Source organism: Capra hircus, chromosome 10, assembly GCF_001704415.2.
Source record: "Capra hircus breed San Clemente chromosome 10, ASM170441v1, whole genome shotgun sequence".
In the NCBI taxonomy this organism is placed as follows: domain Eukaryota; kingdom Metazoa; phylum Chordata; class Mammalia; order Artiodactyla; family Bovidae; genus Capra; species Capra hircus.
In genome coordinates, this window is record NC_030817.1 from 17292362 (window position 1) to 17309502 (window position 17141).

Here is a 17141-nt window from a genome sequence, read left to right on the forward strand (position 1 = left end):
TGGCCAGGAGGCACAGCTGCCCAGGATGATGGCTTAGGGCAGGGGCTGGGGCGGGGGGGTGGGCGGTCTGGGGCCTCATAGCTGCAGGGTGGGCTGGACATCCAGACTGTCCCACTTCCCAGCATGGGTGAAAGAGGAGCCCAAGGGCCCTCCACTGAGACCTGTCTTTATCTTCACTCCTTAGCCTCCCCAGTGATTGAAAATGGCCAGCTGGAGTGTCCCCAGGGGTACAAGAGACTGAACCTCACTCACTGCGAAGGTAAGGATGACCAGGCCCAGGGCTGGGCTTGGGGAGCCGAGATGACAGAGGTATGATAATGCAGAGAGACTCTCCCCCATGATAGACGTAGTGGCTGCCGCTGTCTGAGTGGTCTTTGCTGGGCCAGTAAGCCCCAGCTTGGGGCGGGGAGGTGGGGGGGGGGGAGGGGTGGCTGCCAGCTCCAGGGCCTAAGGAAGTCAGAGGGTAGTGATGGTGCAAGCTGAGCGAGGGCCTGGGAGCCAAACTGTCCCCTCCGCTCCTTCTCCCCTGCCCCCCACCAGATCTAGGGCTGTGTGGTGTGGCAACTCAGGGTGCTATCCCCACATATCCATTCCCCTCCTGGGCTGCTCTCCCTGGAACAGGAGGACTTCAGACTCCAGGGTGGGAGATCAAGTCAGTCTGCAAAGATGGGATCTCTGCGGACTTTTCCCAGCAAAGCCCCTCAGCTTCTCAGGCCTCCTTCCTGGAGTGGAGCAGGCACAGGCAGAGGTGGGGCCCGGGGGAAGGAGACCCTGAAGCACAGTCCCCAGGCCTGGCTGACCTGGCTGGCAGGCTCTGTGAAACCAGCTGAGGCCTGGATGCTCTGCATTAGAGACCCCTCCAGAGGGACAAGGCCCAGGGGTGCCTCAGGACCAAAGAATGGGAAGGGGGGCGCTCAGCCATGGCTCTGAGCAGGGAGCCCTTGTTGGCAGTGGGCCTGGCAAGAGGTATGATGTGAGCTGGGCCTGCCAGCCCCTGGGCAGCTCCTGGGGTTGAGACAGATGCCCTTTGGGGAACTGGACAAATTGCTCTCTGTATGGTTTGTTTTGGGTGAAGCCAGATTAGAGCAGGAGATTGACTCAGATGGCCTCCTAGATCCCCTCCCCTGGAGGCTTCTTCAGGTGAGAGGAGTCTGGGCTATCTCTGCCTGTGGGGATTTCCAGCCCATGGATAAGAACTGGTGCCTGGACCAGGCGAAAGGAGAGGCCTCTGATCTAGCCCAGCCCAGGGGATCTGCCTCCCTCAGGGGCAATGAAGCAAGGACCTCATGGCGAGTGGGTGTGCAGAGAAGTTAGTATTTTTGCCCTTAGAGAATGCAGTGGGGCTGCTCATATCTAAACCATCCCCAGTGGCCTCTCTGCCTGGCAGGTCTCCCGGTCTGCAGGATTAAGGTGATTCCCAGGATCTCAGCTGGGCTCTCTACCTTTCTTCCACTGAGCTGCCGAGGGGCCCTCCCCAGGAGACCCTGCCCCTGAAACCTCCTCCTATCCAAGTCTGTGGCTGCAATCTCCCTGTCTGGGATGGGACCCCTCATCTCTGCACCTGTAGGAACCGCCCCTGTTATTTCCATCCTTGTCACCTACTTCCGCAGGCAGTAGAGGGTATTGCTATAAGCTACATGCATTGCAATAGGTGTTAGTTCACAGTGATGGACGAGACACAGCCGCTGTCCCAGGTGAATGCAGATGCCTTAACAACTTCATACAATGAGAGAAGTGCTCTCGAGAGGAGGAGGCACTGGGTGCATTGGCATCCTTTCCAGACTGGAAGATCAGGGAAGCTCCAGGTGATACTGGGCTTCCCTGATAGCTCAGTTGGTAAAGAATCTGCCTGCAATGCAGGAGACATCGGTTTGATTTGTAGGTCAGGAAGATCCTCTGGAGAAAGGATAGGCTACCCACTCCAGTATTCTTGGGCTTCCCTCATGGCTTAGCTGGCAAAGAAACTGCCTGCAATGCGGTGATATCTGACCTAGACTTTAAAAAACGAGTGTGCTCTGCTGTATGCTAAGTCACTTCAGTCGTCTCTGACTCTTTGCAACCCTGTGAACAATAGCTCGCCAGGTTTCTCTGTCCATGGGATTCTCCAGGCAAGAATACTGGAGTAGATTGCCATTTCCTCCTTCAGTGGATCTGCCTGACCCAGGGACTGAACCTGCGTCTCTTGGGTCTCCTGCATTGGCAGGCAGATTCTTTACTACTAGCGCCACCTGGGAAGTACAGGGTTGGCCAACTAAAAAGGGACACGAGGATTCCAGGCTGAGGGACCAGCATGAGCCAAGAAGCAGTTTAGGCTGGCTGGAGTACCGCCAGTGTATCCACAGGGGATGACACAGGCATCCCAGGGTCTTATCAGAGCCACCGGTTCAGCCACAGGCTTTTGGAAAATGGTGGAGAGCCTTGGATACCGGGTGAGAGTTTAGAGACTCCCTCTAGGAGGTGATGGGGAGCCCAGAAGCTTCTCAAGCAGACAGTAGGCAACTCAGATTTGTGCTTAAATGTCACTCTGTCCGCAGCCTGAAGGCAAACGCAGTCTGGAGGATCAGTTCCCTTCTCATCTCTCCCCCCCTCAAAAGAACATCCAGCAAGGAGTGGCTCCCTTTGGTGCCCAAGCTGGGTCATCTTTCAGGATCTTTATTCCTGTGCCCAGTGCCTACTCCCCCAAAAGCCTGTGGGCAAGCAGGTGGTTCTGGGCTGCCAGGTGTTACCTGCAGGTCCCAGAGCTGGGTGCCCATCATAGATCTTCCAGGTCCACCATCGTCAACAAAGGTGCCATCACCAAGAGGGCTTCTAACATCTTGGAGTGTGAGGGTTGGGATTTCCCCTGCCCTCCTCCCACTGCCTGCCTCCAGCCTCTCACCTCATCTTCCTTGCTGAGGTCCCCCATCCTACAGCTTCTCACTATGGACACGACCCTTGGATCTTGGGTCCAGCAGAGATGCTTTGGGGTCTACCCAGGAAGACTGAATAGGAGGCACTGGGTACCATTCTCTACCCTCCAAGCCACCTCTCCCCTTATTTGCTCCTTGTTACTTCCCAGGATGCCACTTACTAGCTGAGTGACTTTGGGCAAGTCACTCCTGGAGCCTCAATTTCTTCACTTATAAAATGAGGCCATGTGGACCTACTTGATAAAATTGTGAGAAGTAAATAAGATATCATATGCAAAGGCTTCCCAGGTGGCACAGTAGTAAAGAATCTGCCTGCCAATGCAGGAGACATGGGTTTGATCCTTGGGTCAGCAAGATCCCCTGGAGTAGGAAATGGCAACCCACTGCAGTATTCTTGCCTGGAGAATCCCAGGGACAGAGGAGTCTGGTGGGCTCCAATCCATGGGGTCACAAAGAGCCAGACACAACTGATCGACTGAGCGTGCACATACACACACACACACACACACGCACACACAGACACACACACACACACCATATGCAAACCAGCTGGTGTGGTCCCTGGCATGCTAGGTACTCAATGAACACTAGCTCTTAACATTATGACCATAATCACCAGTTCCTGGACCCAGTGATTTGCAATGTTTATCTAATTTTATCCCCCTAATGGGACTACATGGTGGTTACTACTATTATCCCCACTTCACAAAGGAGAAATTGAGGCCCAGCGAGAGGGATCACACTGAGTAAACAGCTCTCTTATTGCTGTTCTTCTACTTGGAGAATCGTAGAAGAGCTCTGCCTGTTCCTCCCCTCCATCACGAGTGGGTGGGGTGGGGTGGGCCCCTGGTCATTTCCCTGCTCCCCACAGATGTCAACGAGTGCCTGACGCTGGGCCTATGCGAGGACTCAGAGTGTGTGAACACAAGGGGCAGCTACCTTTGTACCTGCAGACCCGGCCTCCTACTGGATCCATCCAGGAGCCGCTGTGTGTGTGAGTGCAGGGAGGGGCCAGGGTGGGGGTTCTGGGGGACAAGATGGGACCCTCGGGGTCCACAGGCCAGGCTGAGAGCAAAAATGCCCCCAGACCCCAGGCTGCCTCTCCACCTAGGACTGGGCCCCAACAAACCCCCTCTGCTTCGTCCTACTGGGATGGAGACAGTCACTGCTTCTCTTTTGGCTTCAGGCATTTCTTTGAAGGCTTTGCAGTTTGGGATTTTCTACCTCCTCTGTTTCTCTCTAATCATTGCTGTCCCATCTGTTGCCTCATCTGCTTTGGGGAGATGTGCGTTGCTGTGATATCTCGCTGAGCTGTGGCTGCCTCCTCCAGCGCCTGAGCCTAGCTGCCTGGGCCCTTTGCTGCAGACTTTTCTTAAAGAGCCTGCCCATCATAGAAAGAGCCTGCCAGCCCCAGGGCCTTTCCATAAATCCCGTGGTCCCCGTGTCTGGATGTGCTCTGTGTCCGTGAGCACGGACGTGTCACTAGTCATCTCAGCATCGTGTCTGTGTGTGTGCCCGTGTGCACACTCAGGCAGCTGTTTCCAGGGACCTCTGTGGTTTCCAGCTGGGAGAGGCCCAGGCTAGCAGTCACCTGCCCACGGCCCCCCCTCCACCTCCCACCCCCGTTTGCCACTCCCCATGGCAGAACTGACATCACAGCCCAGACCAGGGAGGCCTGACCAGGACTGAATAAAACCAGTCTCGACTGGACTCTGCAAAGTAGCAACCCAGCTCAGGTTGGCCACCCAAGGCTCAACAAAGCTCCCTGTGGCTGGCCAAGCCCTCAGCCTGTGAACTGCCAAGTCCTGGGTCTGGGAGACCACAAGACAAACAGACTCGAGCACCACCCTCACAAGAGGGAGCACCCTTGCAAGGGAGAGACTGGACCCAGCGTCCCCAGTGTTCCCAGAGGAGATAGTAAGAGGAGACAGCAAAGGATGAGGGGATACAGAGTCGGGAGAACATGTCAGGAAGAGTTCACGGTCACTAATGTATCAATGCTGGAAAGAGACCCTCCAGGCAGGGAGGCAGAGATGGCCCCAGCTGTTATTCTCTAAGCTCTGCGTGGCTCACATTCACTGCAGTCCACAGGATTTTGATTCATGGATCTAGCCCTCCATCCGTCCATCAGCAAGCATTGACTGAGCACCCGCGTGCACCAGACACCACCCCGGTTGCCTGGGCTGCGAAGATGGCCAAGGCAGGGCCCCTGTCCTCCAAGCTCCCCATCAGTCCGCTGGTTCTCACCTCGACTCAGCTACCCAGGGAGACCCTGTGGCCCTCAGGGCACACCGTGGGCCCCCCAGGATGGCTTTTGTCAACAGAATCTGAGACAAGCAGGCACATCCCCTTCCCTGCTCTCAGCTCTCCCACGTGAGGGTGGGCGCCCAGGCCCCTCAAACAGATAACCTGAGGAGGGGCTGAAGCATCCCTGCAGCCCTTCTTCCTCACGTTCTGTGAGCACTTTCAGGGCTCCAACGTCCAGACCAAGACACAGGCCTGGCCGATCTGAGCCCGTGTGGCCGGCCACTGCACCATCCTCTGCCTTTCCCCTCCCGCTGACTACCTGTCCACCCCCACCTGCCGCCCATCACCTGCCCAGCCCCACCTGCTGCCATACCTAGTGACCCACCCCCTCCTGCCCACCCTCACCTGCCGCTGTGCCCGTTGCAGCGGACAAGGCCGTCTCCATGCAGCAGGGGCTGTGCTACCGGCTGCTGGGGCCCGGCACCTGCGCCCTGCCTTTGGCCCAGCGGATCACCAAGCAGATATGCTGCTGCAGCCGAGTGGGCAAAGCCTGGGGCAGCCTGTGTGAGAAATGCCCCCTGCCTGGCACAGGTAACCCTCTGTCCCCTTCTCAGCCCTGGCCACCGAGCTGCTTCCTCCAAGCCAGTAGCCGCTGTCCCCCAACCCTGGACCTAACCTAAGGCCAGAGACCCTGAGTCCTCCTCCCTAACCAACTCCTTAACCCAACCTGGGGCCCCTCCTTCCTCGCTGCCACATTGCCTTGCCCCCCTAGGAGGGAGGGAAAGGAGGGCCCTGGATTCCTGCGGGAACAGCACCCCCTCAGCTGGTCCTCTGACCCTTGAACTCGCAGAGGCCTTCAGGGAGATCTGCCCTGCGGGCCATGGCTACACCTACTCGAGCTCAGACATCCGCCTGTCCATGAGGAAAGCTGAGGAGGAGGAACTGGCCCGGCCTTCGAGGGAGCGCAGCCCGAAGCGCAACGAGACCCTGCCTGGGCCAGCAGAGAGGCAGCCGCTGCGGGCGGCCACCGGCACCTGGGTGGAGGCCGAGACCGTCCCCGACAAGGGTATCTGGTTTGGGGAGGAGGTCTGAGGGCTTCCCTGCCCCCTCAGGTTACCTCAGAGAGAAGTGGGGTGTTTATCCTGGGCCTGTGGCATCCCACCTCGGGGGCGTTAGGAAAGGGAGTTGGAAACGCAGCCTGGCCTTGGGAATCTGCTCTTATGGCCTGGCCTAATGGAAAGGCTGAACCTGCTCCTTTGGGGTCAAGAGGTGCCCATGTCCCAGAGAGCTGCTGGTGGGGAGTCCATAGCACCACCCCCCCAACCACCGCTGCCCCTGCCTTTCCATCCCCTGCCCTGCCGCGCCGCTTCTGGGGCTGGTGCTGGCCCCTGGAGGAGCTGTCAGATGCATCCTGGGAATCTTGGGGCTTCAGATCCCTACCCATGGCCTTAGAGTCAGAGCACTGGCTCCTGCTCAACTGCCTGGGGCCCAGGAGGCGTGGGGCTGGAAAGATACGGGGCTTGCAGCACCCCTGGCAGGTGCCCTGGGAAACCATGCAGAAGGCACACTTGGGTTACTGGTGGCATGGAGTCCAAGGACGCATTAGGACAGGGAGAGCTATGTGACGAACAGAGTGCTCCACAAACCAGGAACAGACTGACAGGGCAGTCAGGCAGGGCCCCAGTCACCATGGTAACTGGGCGCTGGCCAGGAGCAATCCCCCCCTTCCTGGAACTGTTGCACTGCCCTGGAGCCTGGAGCAGCCCTGTATGGCCCGGAGGCTTGGGAGGGAGGAGGCGGCGGCTCAAGGAGGGTTGCAGAGGACAAAAAGGGCGGACTGGCCCAGAGCGGGTGGGCCTCCTGTCGCCAGGGGCATTCAAGAAAAGCCAGAGGCGTCCTCTCGCCAACTGACCACCTTGTAGGCCCCCCAGCCCGGGGATCCTGGGACCTGGGCTGGCCAGTCCTGGAAGGGTGGCAGGGGCAGGTAAGACGAGTCAGAGCTGTCTCTGCCACCGGGCCTGCTGTGGACAAAGTAGGGAGGTCACAGAGAGAACCAGCCCTGGCCGTGGGGGACGGGAGCAGACAGCCATACGTGGCCTCCCTGAGCTCACGCTGTCACCTTTTCCTCCCCAGGCGACTCTCAGGCCGGCCGGGTAAGTGCGTCATCCCACCAAGGAGCTGGGCAAAGGTGGCAGAGACCGGGACCTGGTAGCCCTGAGGCTGCAGGGCAATGTCACATGAGGGAGGGAAGGGAGAAAGATCCAGTATACGCAGGATTTTGCTTACAGAGATGCCAAAGTGGGAGAGTTGATCCCAAGACCCAGTTGTACCCTGAAAGAACTAATAATCACAGCTCTGGTTTTTCCGGCAGCTACAGTGCAAGTTGTGTCATTTGAGAAGGTCGGCGGGGCGGGTGGCCCTTCAGAAAGAGAGCAGGAGTGTGTCCTGTTAGTCCTGGCTGTTCCTCAGACTTTCATCACAGCATATGAGGTCTAGAACTGTGTGCTAAGTCACTTCAGTCATGTGACCCCATGGACTGTAGCCCACCAGGCTCCTCTGTCCATGGGATTCTCCAGGCAGTGAGACACCTTCTCCCGTTTCTGTGCAGGTGACAACCGGCGTTACCCAGCCATCCACCTGGGTCCCAGGTGAGTGCCTCCTCCTAGTGGTGCCCAGGAAACAAAGGGAAGGAAGGAAAGACTTTAACTAGGAGTAGCGATAGTACACATGAGCTGATGCCAGAGGCTCGGATCAGGTGAGGTTGCGGGTGATGTCAGAGGTGAATGCTTTTCCTGGGAGCTCTGTACACCTAAGGTGTTAGAAGGTCATTGAAAGACGCTGCCATGCCTTGTGAATACCTCCCCAGCCGCAGCACTCGGTCTGCCCTTCGTGGTGCTGAGGCCAAAAGGAGCCAGAGAGGAATAAAAGAGACCGAAAAGGAAGAGCTGGCTGAAGCGGGGGCAGGTCAGGTCCAGACGGCCCTGCTCCCAGGCCTGCCTTCCCTCAGGAGATGGTTAGAGCTTTGCAGAGCCCATCAGGAGATGGTTAGAGCTCCAAAGAGCCCAGCTGGCTGGCTGGTGGGACAGGACATTGTTCAGAAGTCAGCTTCAGCTTCCTCTGCTGTTAAGTGGACACGAATGCCTGCCCCGCTGCCTCTTAAGGCAGGTGAGATGGTGGTGTTTGAGGCAGAGCTCTGTAACTCTAAAGTGTTTTGCAAGCAGGAGAAAGCTGAAGTAGGCCCGGCTTTGGCTTGTCTCCAACAAGCTAGGGGCCGTGGATGAGTGGCTGTTCCTGCAAGCCTCCGCCTCCTCCCCTGCAAAGCGGAGAGTGAGACTAGATGCGCTCTTAAGTATCTCTGATTGTTTGGAGCCAAGTGGAGTTTGAGGAGACTAGGAGGCAGAGGGGATGACCCGCCCAGGCTCCAGCCCTTGTTCTCAGAGTCTGACGGCAGGGGGCAGGGAAGGGCACTGCCTGGCATCTTTGGAGGGAGTGCTGTCCAGGAGGTAGGAAAGTGGGCAGCCCAGGGGCCAAGGCCCACCTGCACCCCCACCCCTCTTCCCTCCACAGGAGGTGCCCTGGGAAGACCAACACCATCAGTGCCTGAACAGGGGATCCCAGAGGCCAGGGAAGAAGCACAGGTGACTGCCCCCACCGATGTGCTGGTGACCCCGGCGCCCTCAGGTACGTGCAGCGGCCCCTCAAGGTGCTCCCGGCTCTCCCCCCCAGATGCACAGTGCTCAGTGGACTCCTGCCGGAGTCAGCACCCCCAGCTGCATCCCACAGAGGGCACGGGGTGCCCCTAGTGGCCGGAGGAGTCCCGTCTGGAACACCAGTCAAGCCAGGCAGGAGAGAGAGAAGGGAGAGTTGGCCTTTCAGGAGAACCCTCTCCAGGGAGGGGCGCCCGTGGGGCCTCCAGGATCCTGACTCTTCCAGGCTGTTGACCCCGAGTCGGCTGAGTGCCCTGGTGGCAGGCAGCCTCCTGCCCATGGGGAGGGCCGACTTTCAGGAGGAAAAGTGGTTCTATGTCTAAAGTTGTTTGGCTGCCTGGGAGCTTGTGTCCCCGGCTCTGGCCGCTGCCATGGTGAGGGGGTGTGGTGTGGGGGAGAGCCCTGGCATACCTACCTTGCTCTGGAATGCGCCCTCCTCAAAGCCTCCTTGTCTGGGGACTTGGTTCCAGAGAAGCAGGGCCGGTGCTGGCACAGCCGCTCCCTGCTCACGTGTGTGGTCACGTGTGTGTGTGCTCACATGTGCGCTCACGTGTGTGCTCACACGTGCATATGTGCTCATGTGTGTGCTCATGTATATGTATGTGTGCACGTGTGTGCTCGTGTGTGCATGTTCATGTGTGTATGTGCTGACGTGTGTGTGCTCGTGTGTGTGCTCACACATGTGTGCTCACTTGTGTACTCATATGTGTGTGTGTGCTAACACGTGTGTATGTCCACATGTGTGCTCACGTGTGTACCCCCACGAGTGCCCTCGTCAGGGCCTTGCTGCTTTTAGCCTCATAGACTGAGGTCACCTTGGGGTGAGGGGTATTTCCTTCAGCAGAGGGAGAGACCCTATAGGTTGAGGGAATAGTCTAGAGAGTGATTGGGCTGGGAGTTTGGCCTTCCTCGGCCTGAACCGGGACATCCCCACTGGCCCCCCAGGACCCCTCTTCTCTGGGCTCAGTGCACTGCTCCAGGAAGTGTCCTAGGCCCCCCACGGCTCAGCAGGCAAGATGAGCTGGGTTCAGGGGCAGAGCTGGGGCGTCAGCTTTGTGGGGACACAACCCTGCACACACACAGTCCAGAACCTTTCTCCTGGTCCCTTCCCCCCCTTTCCATCCCCAGCCTTACCTCTCGGGGAGGACGTGTAGCTCCTGGCTGGGGGTCCTCCTGAGCCCCTAGGCTGACACAAACTCGGAGCGAGGCCAGGGGCAGGGTAGCCTCACACACAGGCCAATGTGGGCATTCAGCTAAGTTCAGCCTAGCAAACACTGAGAAGCCCCATTATGCGCCAACACAGGCAGGTCCCGGCCCATTCCCTGGGGTCTCCGGGGTTTCCCCAGTGCTGTGGGGCAGGGCAGGGAGCCTGGGTGTGTAGGCTTCAGGCTAAGACCTACCGTGAAAGCCTCTCTCATTCTTTCAGTCATCTGTTCATTCAGCATGCTTTAAGTGCCAGGTACCTTTCTAGTGTTAAGGACACAGGTTCAAACGAGGTATAATCTCTGCCTTCCATGCAGCCTCAGCCCTGAGTCCTGGTGAGTCTCAAAACTGTTTCTGAATTCAGTATCCACCTCCCACTTTCTACCCCACTACCACCACCCAGGGCAGTCCTTGTTTAATTCATTTCAGTGGGTTTCTCGGGGCCCCTGCGTCTCCCCTCCCACCCCTATCCATCTGCCACCTTCCTGCCTTTCTGATCAAGGTGGTATATGAGAGGCGTGGTCTTCCTGAGATGGCTCTGATCATACCCCAACTCCCATGACCCCCTTTCTTATCAGCTTGTCTTAATGTGGCATTCAAGGCCCTGCTTAGCTGGCCCCAGCCCACCTCTACCCTCATCGCCTGGCAATTTTCCCAAGACCCTACTCACCAGATCTGTCTGCCTGTCTGGGAGAAACTGGGCAAGGTGTACCAGGGGAGGGAAGCCCTCGCTCTGGGTGAGAACTGACCCTGTATTCAGGGTGAGGTCAGCCTGGGGACCTCAGGGGCAGAGGCCATTTGCTGGGATGTAGGACACAGGTTACTGGAACCCCTGGGTCTTGGTCAGAAGGATGCACTACTGCACCCTCCATCCTGGTAGGGCTCGGGTCCCTGGGAAGAGGGGCCGTGCGTGGGGTCTTATACAAGGCCTCGCTGCACGTGGATGTGGGAGGGCCCAGCCAAGGCTGGGGTGAGGCTCATGTGCTCTCGTGCCCTGCCCCACCCTCCCCCATCCCAGTCCACTGCCCTCACCCTGCCCCACACTGCCACAGCCTCAGTTGTGCTGTCTCCCACAGGCATTGACAGATGTGCTGCTGGGGCCACCAACATCTGTGGCCCGGGCACCTGTGTGAACCTCCCGGATGGATACAGATGTGTCTGCAGCCCCGGCTACCGGCTGCACCCCAGCCAGGCCTACTGCACAGGTGTCCACGCGGGCGGCTGGGGCTCACTTGGTGGCTGGGGTGGGTGGGGGCAGGGCTGGGGGCCAGTCCAGAGGCCAAGGCAGCCGAAAGTCCAAGCAGTGCTGTGTGGTTGGTGGGCAGAGGAGCCGCAGTCCCCGTGGACAAAGCTAATCTTAACCTTGGGGAGGCTGGTCTCTGAAAGGACCATCTGAGGAGTCTTCAGGAGAGTGGGAAGCCACCCCTGGGCTTTGGAGCCCAGAAAAAGAACTCCTCTTACTCGGCGCCCTCGGCTCTGAGATCAACCACCCCTCAGACTGGTCATCTTGCTGTCTGCATGGCAGACGGAAGCCTGACCTGCTGCCTCCACCGCGGCCATCCCTGGGGGAGAGGTTTGGAGGCACAACACATAAATAATCCAGTGCGGGCCTGATCCACTCCCCCGGTATTTTATACAAGGGAGACGCATCTGCTGTGCCTTGAAGGAGAAAGGAAATGATCCCGGGGCCCCGGGGAAGAGGGACACAGGGCAGAGAGGGGCCCTTGGTTCCTGAATGAGCCCGATGGACGGACTTCAAGGTTCCCAGGCTCAGAGATTTTTCGTCTCCCGAGTCTCCTCTGCTCCCTCAGCCCCTCCTTGCCCCCACAGCACCATCCCCTATCCAGCCCTTAGCATGGCAAGTGGCTCAGAGGTACCCAGAGGAGGACCTCCCTGACTGCCCTCCCCATCTCCCTCTGCTCAGATGACAATGAGTGTCTGAGGGACCCCTGCAAGGGAAGGGGACGCTGTGTCAACCGTGTGGGCTCCTACTCCTGCTTCTGCTACCCTGGCTACAAGCTGGCCGCCTCGGGGGCCACACAGGAATGCCAAGGTAAGCTGAGCCACCCTTGCCCCTGGGAGGGTACAGGACCCCACAGGTGGTGTTTGGGTGGAGGAGGATCACAGTACTGCAGTGTGGGGAATGGGGGGACCGCAGGAACTGAGACCAGGGCTCAGACTTGGACCTGGGAGGAAGCAGCCTACACTGAGGCTGAGGTTGCTGAGACCAGATGGAGGGGTGTGAATCTGAAAGGCAACAAAATATTCACCAGCACTCCAAGGAACTGTGACGGAAGCCAGGAGTATGAGGGGAAACCCAGGGACATAGCTAGAGATGAAGATGAGCAGCCAGGCCCCCAAATTCTGAGTGACAAGGAGTTTCTTTCCCATTGGGTACAGAGGGTGACCTGTAAGGACACCAATTAGTACTCCTGGCAGCCTGGGGAGCAGGGGCGCCTTTGCTGGGAGATGCGTACAAGCTTTAAGCTTCCCTGGGAAGCTCTGCATGGGGCCTCTGGACAAGGACGCTTCCAACAAAGGCCCTTTAATATGCAGCATTTATACCGCATGTGAAACACTCCGCTTTACAGAGTGTTTACAGAGAATAGGGTGCAGTGGTTTCCAAGCAGTGCTGTAAGACTCATAACCCAGTCGGAATCCTTCACCTGGAGAATGGCCCTGCTGTTCTCAGGACTCGCGTTTCTGGTTCTGGCCCGGGAGCCGTGTGAGCTCTAGGGGTACTGCACTGAGTAAGGCGTGGACTCTGGCACTGTGGAATGCAGACGCACTGGTTCCGTATGGAAGAAAGTGCGAAGGTTTCCCACAGGGATGTTTGAATGGGGCCAGAATAATAACAGCTACTGTTTAATGAGCTGTTCTCATGTGCCAGCGCCATCGTGAGCCCTTTATTTTGTGACGCTCATCATCCCACCCAACCCCATGCAGTAGAAACCCTTATCCCCATTTCACAGTTTAACAAATGGAGGCTCAGAGAGGTGAATTGAAACACCCAGAGACCTCACACCTAGAGCCGTGGCTGAGCTGGAAGCAGAATCAAAATCGTCCTGGCCCCAAAGCATGGTTTGCTTCCAACACCCACACCCACACACACCCACACACACCCACACACACCCACACACACACACACACACACACACACGGTGAAGGAAAAGAGGAAGCGGAGGGTATTTCAGGGGAAGGGAAGCGTTTCTGCAGAGGGCAGAGCCATGAACAAGCCTGGCGCACTCTGGGAATAACAATAAATCCAGAGTGATGGGAGCGCCTGGTATGTGGAGGAAGTGGCGGGAACCCACGCCAGGCTGAAGTGCTTGGTTGCCGTCCCACAGACAGTGGCAGCCAGCAGAGGTCTGCGAGCAGAGGGCGGCGGTGCGGTCAGCCGGCTCTCAGGGAGGTGACTCAGGCAGCAGTACTCAGAACAGCCTGGAGTTATTGAGGGCAGAGGCCTGGGGGCTAAGGGGCTTCTCTGGTGGGCTTTGCAGCCTTGGCAAGTGCTGTGGGCCGGAGGCACTGCTCCCTGCAGGCCCAGCCCAAGGTGCTGGCCCGGGACAGGCAGTGGCTGCTGCAGGGAAGGGTGTCACCAGGTCTGACCCAGACAAGGGGACCTGCCACATGCCAGCCCGGGTGTCTGGATGTCTCTGTCAGCCTGCCAGCTAGAGGAGGAGGCCGGAGGCTCAAGGTCAGCTCTCAGAGCTTCTCCAATAGGGCATGGCTGCCACCTGATGAGGCCTCATCCAATAACATCCATTTCCTAAATGTTGCTACTCTCATAAAAGAGTATCCTCCTTATTTTAAATATTTTTATTTATAAATTATTTCATTAATTTATCTAATTAACAGAAACCACTACAATTTTGAGAACAAATTATTTGACTATTAAATATTTGAGCTTCCCCAATGGCTCAGCGGTAAAGAATCCGCCTGCAATGCAGGAGACCCAGGCAGGAAGATTCTACCCACCCCACCCCTGCCCCGAGGAGGAAATGGCAACCTACTCCAGCATTTTTGCCTGGAGAATCCCATGAACAGAGGAGCCTGGTGGGCTACAGTCCATAGGGTAACAAAGAGTCAGACATGACTGAACAATAATTATTATTAAATAATAATTTAAATTAAATGTTTAAAATAACATTTGCTTTACTAGTAAATATGAGCATCTCTTCATATGTTAGCCGTTGGGTTTCCTTTCCTAGGAATTGCTTGTCATCATCTTTTGCTCAGTTCAGTGGTCATTCCTGTTTTTCCTTGTGGCTGTTTAGGAGTTCCTTATATATTCCAGATAATTACCTGGGTTTAGATATGATAATTCTTACCTCTTGTCCTCTGCCCATTGACCTTATCCACGTATCCTTCTTTGAACAGAAATTCTTAGTTCTGGTGTATAGAAGTTTACCTTTTTTGCTTTATTTTTATGCTTTGAGGGATTTATGTAAAAATTCCTTCCCCACTATGAGTCACAAATATATTCTACGCCTCCCTTTATTACAGTTACAGTTTTGCCTTTCGTGACATGTTTTTTTATTTACTTAGTTATGTATTTTATTTGCTTATGTATTTTATTTATTTGGCTGTGCTGGGTCTTAGTTGTTGTCCCCGATCATGGACCCAGCCCCGGCCTCTCACTTTGGGAGTGTGAAGTCTTAGCCACTGGATCTCCAGGGAAGTCCTTCACAACATGTTTTAATCCATCTGGAGTCCATCCTTGTATGGGTGTTAAGACTGAGTCTTTTCCACTTCCATTTTTCTCCATAGAACAAGTCCATTTTCCCAGCCTTATTCATCCAGCAGTCATCCTGGCCCCAGCAGTTAGTGAGTTCTTTAGCAAGTTTCCTTTCCTCTTCCGCTGGGAATAGAGCTTCCCAAAGTGAGGACCGGTTATTTCAGAATTGCCTGGAGAGCTATTAGAATGCTGGTTCCTAGGCCCGCCCCAGTACTGCTGGGTCAGAACCTCTGGACGTGGGCCTCGGAGTGCACATTTTACACCTCCTACTAGTGACTCCACTCTGCACTGAAGTGTTATGAGATATTGCTCAGATGAAAACACTGTCTGAAAACAAATGCTTATAATCCCACTCATGCAATACGTACTTTGGGGGTTCTGGGCTAGGCACTAAGGGCATGGGAATAATAAGGCACATTCTCAGAAGTCATGGGAGTGGGGGAAAGCAGTTACTCATCCCTACTCATCCCTAAGGGAACCCCGGGAAGGGCTCTGTGTGTTGGAAGGGCGAGAGCAGCCTCAGTGAGAGATGGAAAGGAGACAGCCAAGCAGGTGGGTGTGAAGCCGCTCCAGGCAAGGAGGCAGAGCAGGCAGAAGCCCAGAAGCAGGTTCTGTGTGGCTGTTGAGGCTAGGAGGCGTGTGGGAGGCAGGAACCACGATAACAGAACCAGGCAAGGGCCACGTCATGAGAGAGCTCACATGCCAGGCAGAGGGGCTTGGGTTCTATGGAGTAGGTTTAGTGCTAGAATAATAATAAAAGTAATAATTGGAGAAGGAAATGGCAACCCACTCCAGTATTCTTGCCTGGAGAATCCCATGGACAGAGGAGCCCATGGACGGGCCACAGTCCACAGGGTCGCAGAGAGTTGGACACGACTTGGAGACTGAGCACAATAATAATAATTCACCGCTTACCTCGTGCCGGGCAGGCACTGTGCTAAACCCTTCACCTGGATAACCTTATCTCATCTGCACAGAGCCTCTGTGAAGTGTTGAACCATTGCTGGGAGTCGGGGTGGGGGGAAAAGGCGAGTCCTCTATTAATTTGACTGTGGTGGGCAGGGAATGGGGGGGTAGCCAGAGCCATCAGTTCAGTTCAGTTCAGTTCAATTGCTCAGTCGTGTCCGACTCCCTGCGACCCCATGAATTGCAGCACGCCAGGCCTACCTGTCCATCACCAACTCCTGGAGTTCCCTCAAACTCATGTCCATCGAGTCGGTGATGCCATCCAGCCATCTCATCCTCTGTCGTCCCCTTCTCCTCTTGCCCCCAATCCCTCCCAGGATCAGAGTATTTTCCAATGAGTCAACTCTTCGCATGAGGTGGCCAAAGTACTGGAGTTTCAGCTTTACCATCATTCCTTCCAAAGAACACCCAGGACTGATCTCCTTTAGGATGGACTGGTTGGATCTCCTTGCAGTCCAAGGGACTCTCAAGAGTCTTCTCCAACACCACAGTTCAAAAGCATTAATTCTTCAGCACTCAGCTTTCTTCACAGTCCAACTCTCATATCCATACATGACCACTGGAAAAACCATAGCCTTGACTAGACAGACCTTTGTTGGCAAAGTAATGTCTCTGCTTTTCAATATGCTGTCTAGGTTGGTCATAACTTTCCTTCCAAGGAGTAAACGTCTTTTAATTTCATGGCTGCAGTCACCATCTGCAGTGATTTTGGAGCCCCCAAAATAAAGTCTGACACTGTTTCCACTCTTTCCCCATCTATTTCCCATGAAGTGATGGGACCAGATGCCATGATCTTCGTTTTCTGAATGTTGAGCTTTAAGCCAACTTCTTCACTCTCCTCTTTCACTTTCATCAGGAGGCTTTTTAGTTTCTCTTCACTTTCTGCCATAAGGGTATCTGAGGTTATTGATATTTCTCCTGGCAATCTTGATTCCAGCTTGTGCTTCTTCCAGCCCAGTGTTTCTCATGATGTCCTCTGCATATAAGTTAAATAAGCAGGGTGACAATATACAGCCTTGACGTACTCCTTTTCCTATTTGGAACCAGTCTGTTGTTCCATGTCCAGTTCTAACTGTTGCTTCCCGACCTGCATATATGTTTCTCAAGAGGCAGGTCAGGTAGTCTGGTATTCCCATCTCTTTCAGAATTGTCCACAGTTTATTGTGATCCACACAGTCAAAGGCTTTGGCATAGTCAATAAAGCAGAAATAGATGTTTTTCTGGAACTCTCTTGCTTTTTTCATGATCTAGTGGATGTTGGCAATTTTATCTCATCATGGTCAACAAAAGAGTCCAAAATGCAGTACTTGGATGCAATCTCAAAAACAACAGAATGATCTCTGTTCATTTCCAAGGCAGACCATTCAATAT

At 55.6% G+C, this 17141-nt stretch overlaps 1 protein-coding gene across 4 annotated transcripts in view; it reads left to right on the top strand.

Moving 5' to 3' along the window:
* LTBP2 (latent transforming growth factor beta binding protein 2) overlaps window positions 1-17141 on the top strand; it is a 111476-nt gene that overhangs the window by 72228 nt on the left and 22107 nt on the right. For all 4 annotated transcript variants that reach the window (XM_018053970.1, XM_018053972.1, XM_018053971.1 and 1 more), the window contains 9 exons: window positions 185-259; window positions 3781-3903; window positions 5583-5747; window positions 6007-6222; window positions 7290-7309; window positions 7765-7804; window positions 8724-8837; window positions 11143-11271; window positions 11991-12119. In XM_018053970.1, coding sequence (XP_017909459.1) covers window positions 185-259; window positions 3781-3903; window positions 5583-5747; window positions 6007-6222; window positions 7290-7309; window positions 7765-7804; window positions 8724-8837; window positions 11143-11271; window positions 11991-12119 — 1011 coding nt within the window. The remainder of the gene's footprint in view (window positions 1-184; window positions 260-3780; window positions 3904-5582; window positions 5748-6006; window positions 6223-7289; window positions 7310-7764; window positions 7805-8723; window positions 8838-11142; window positions 11272-11990; window positions 12120-17141) is intronic.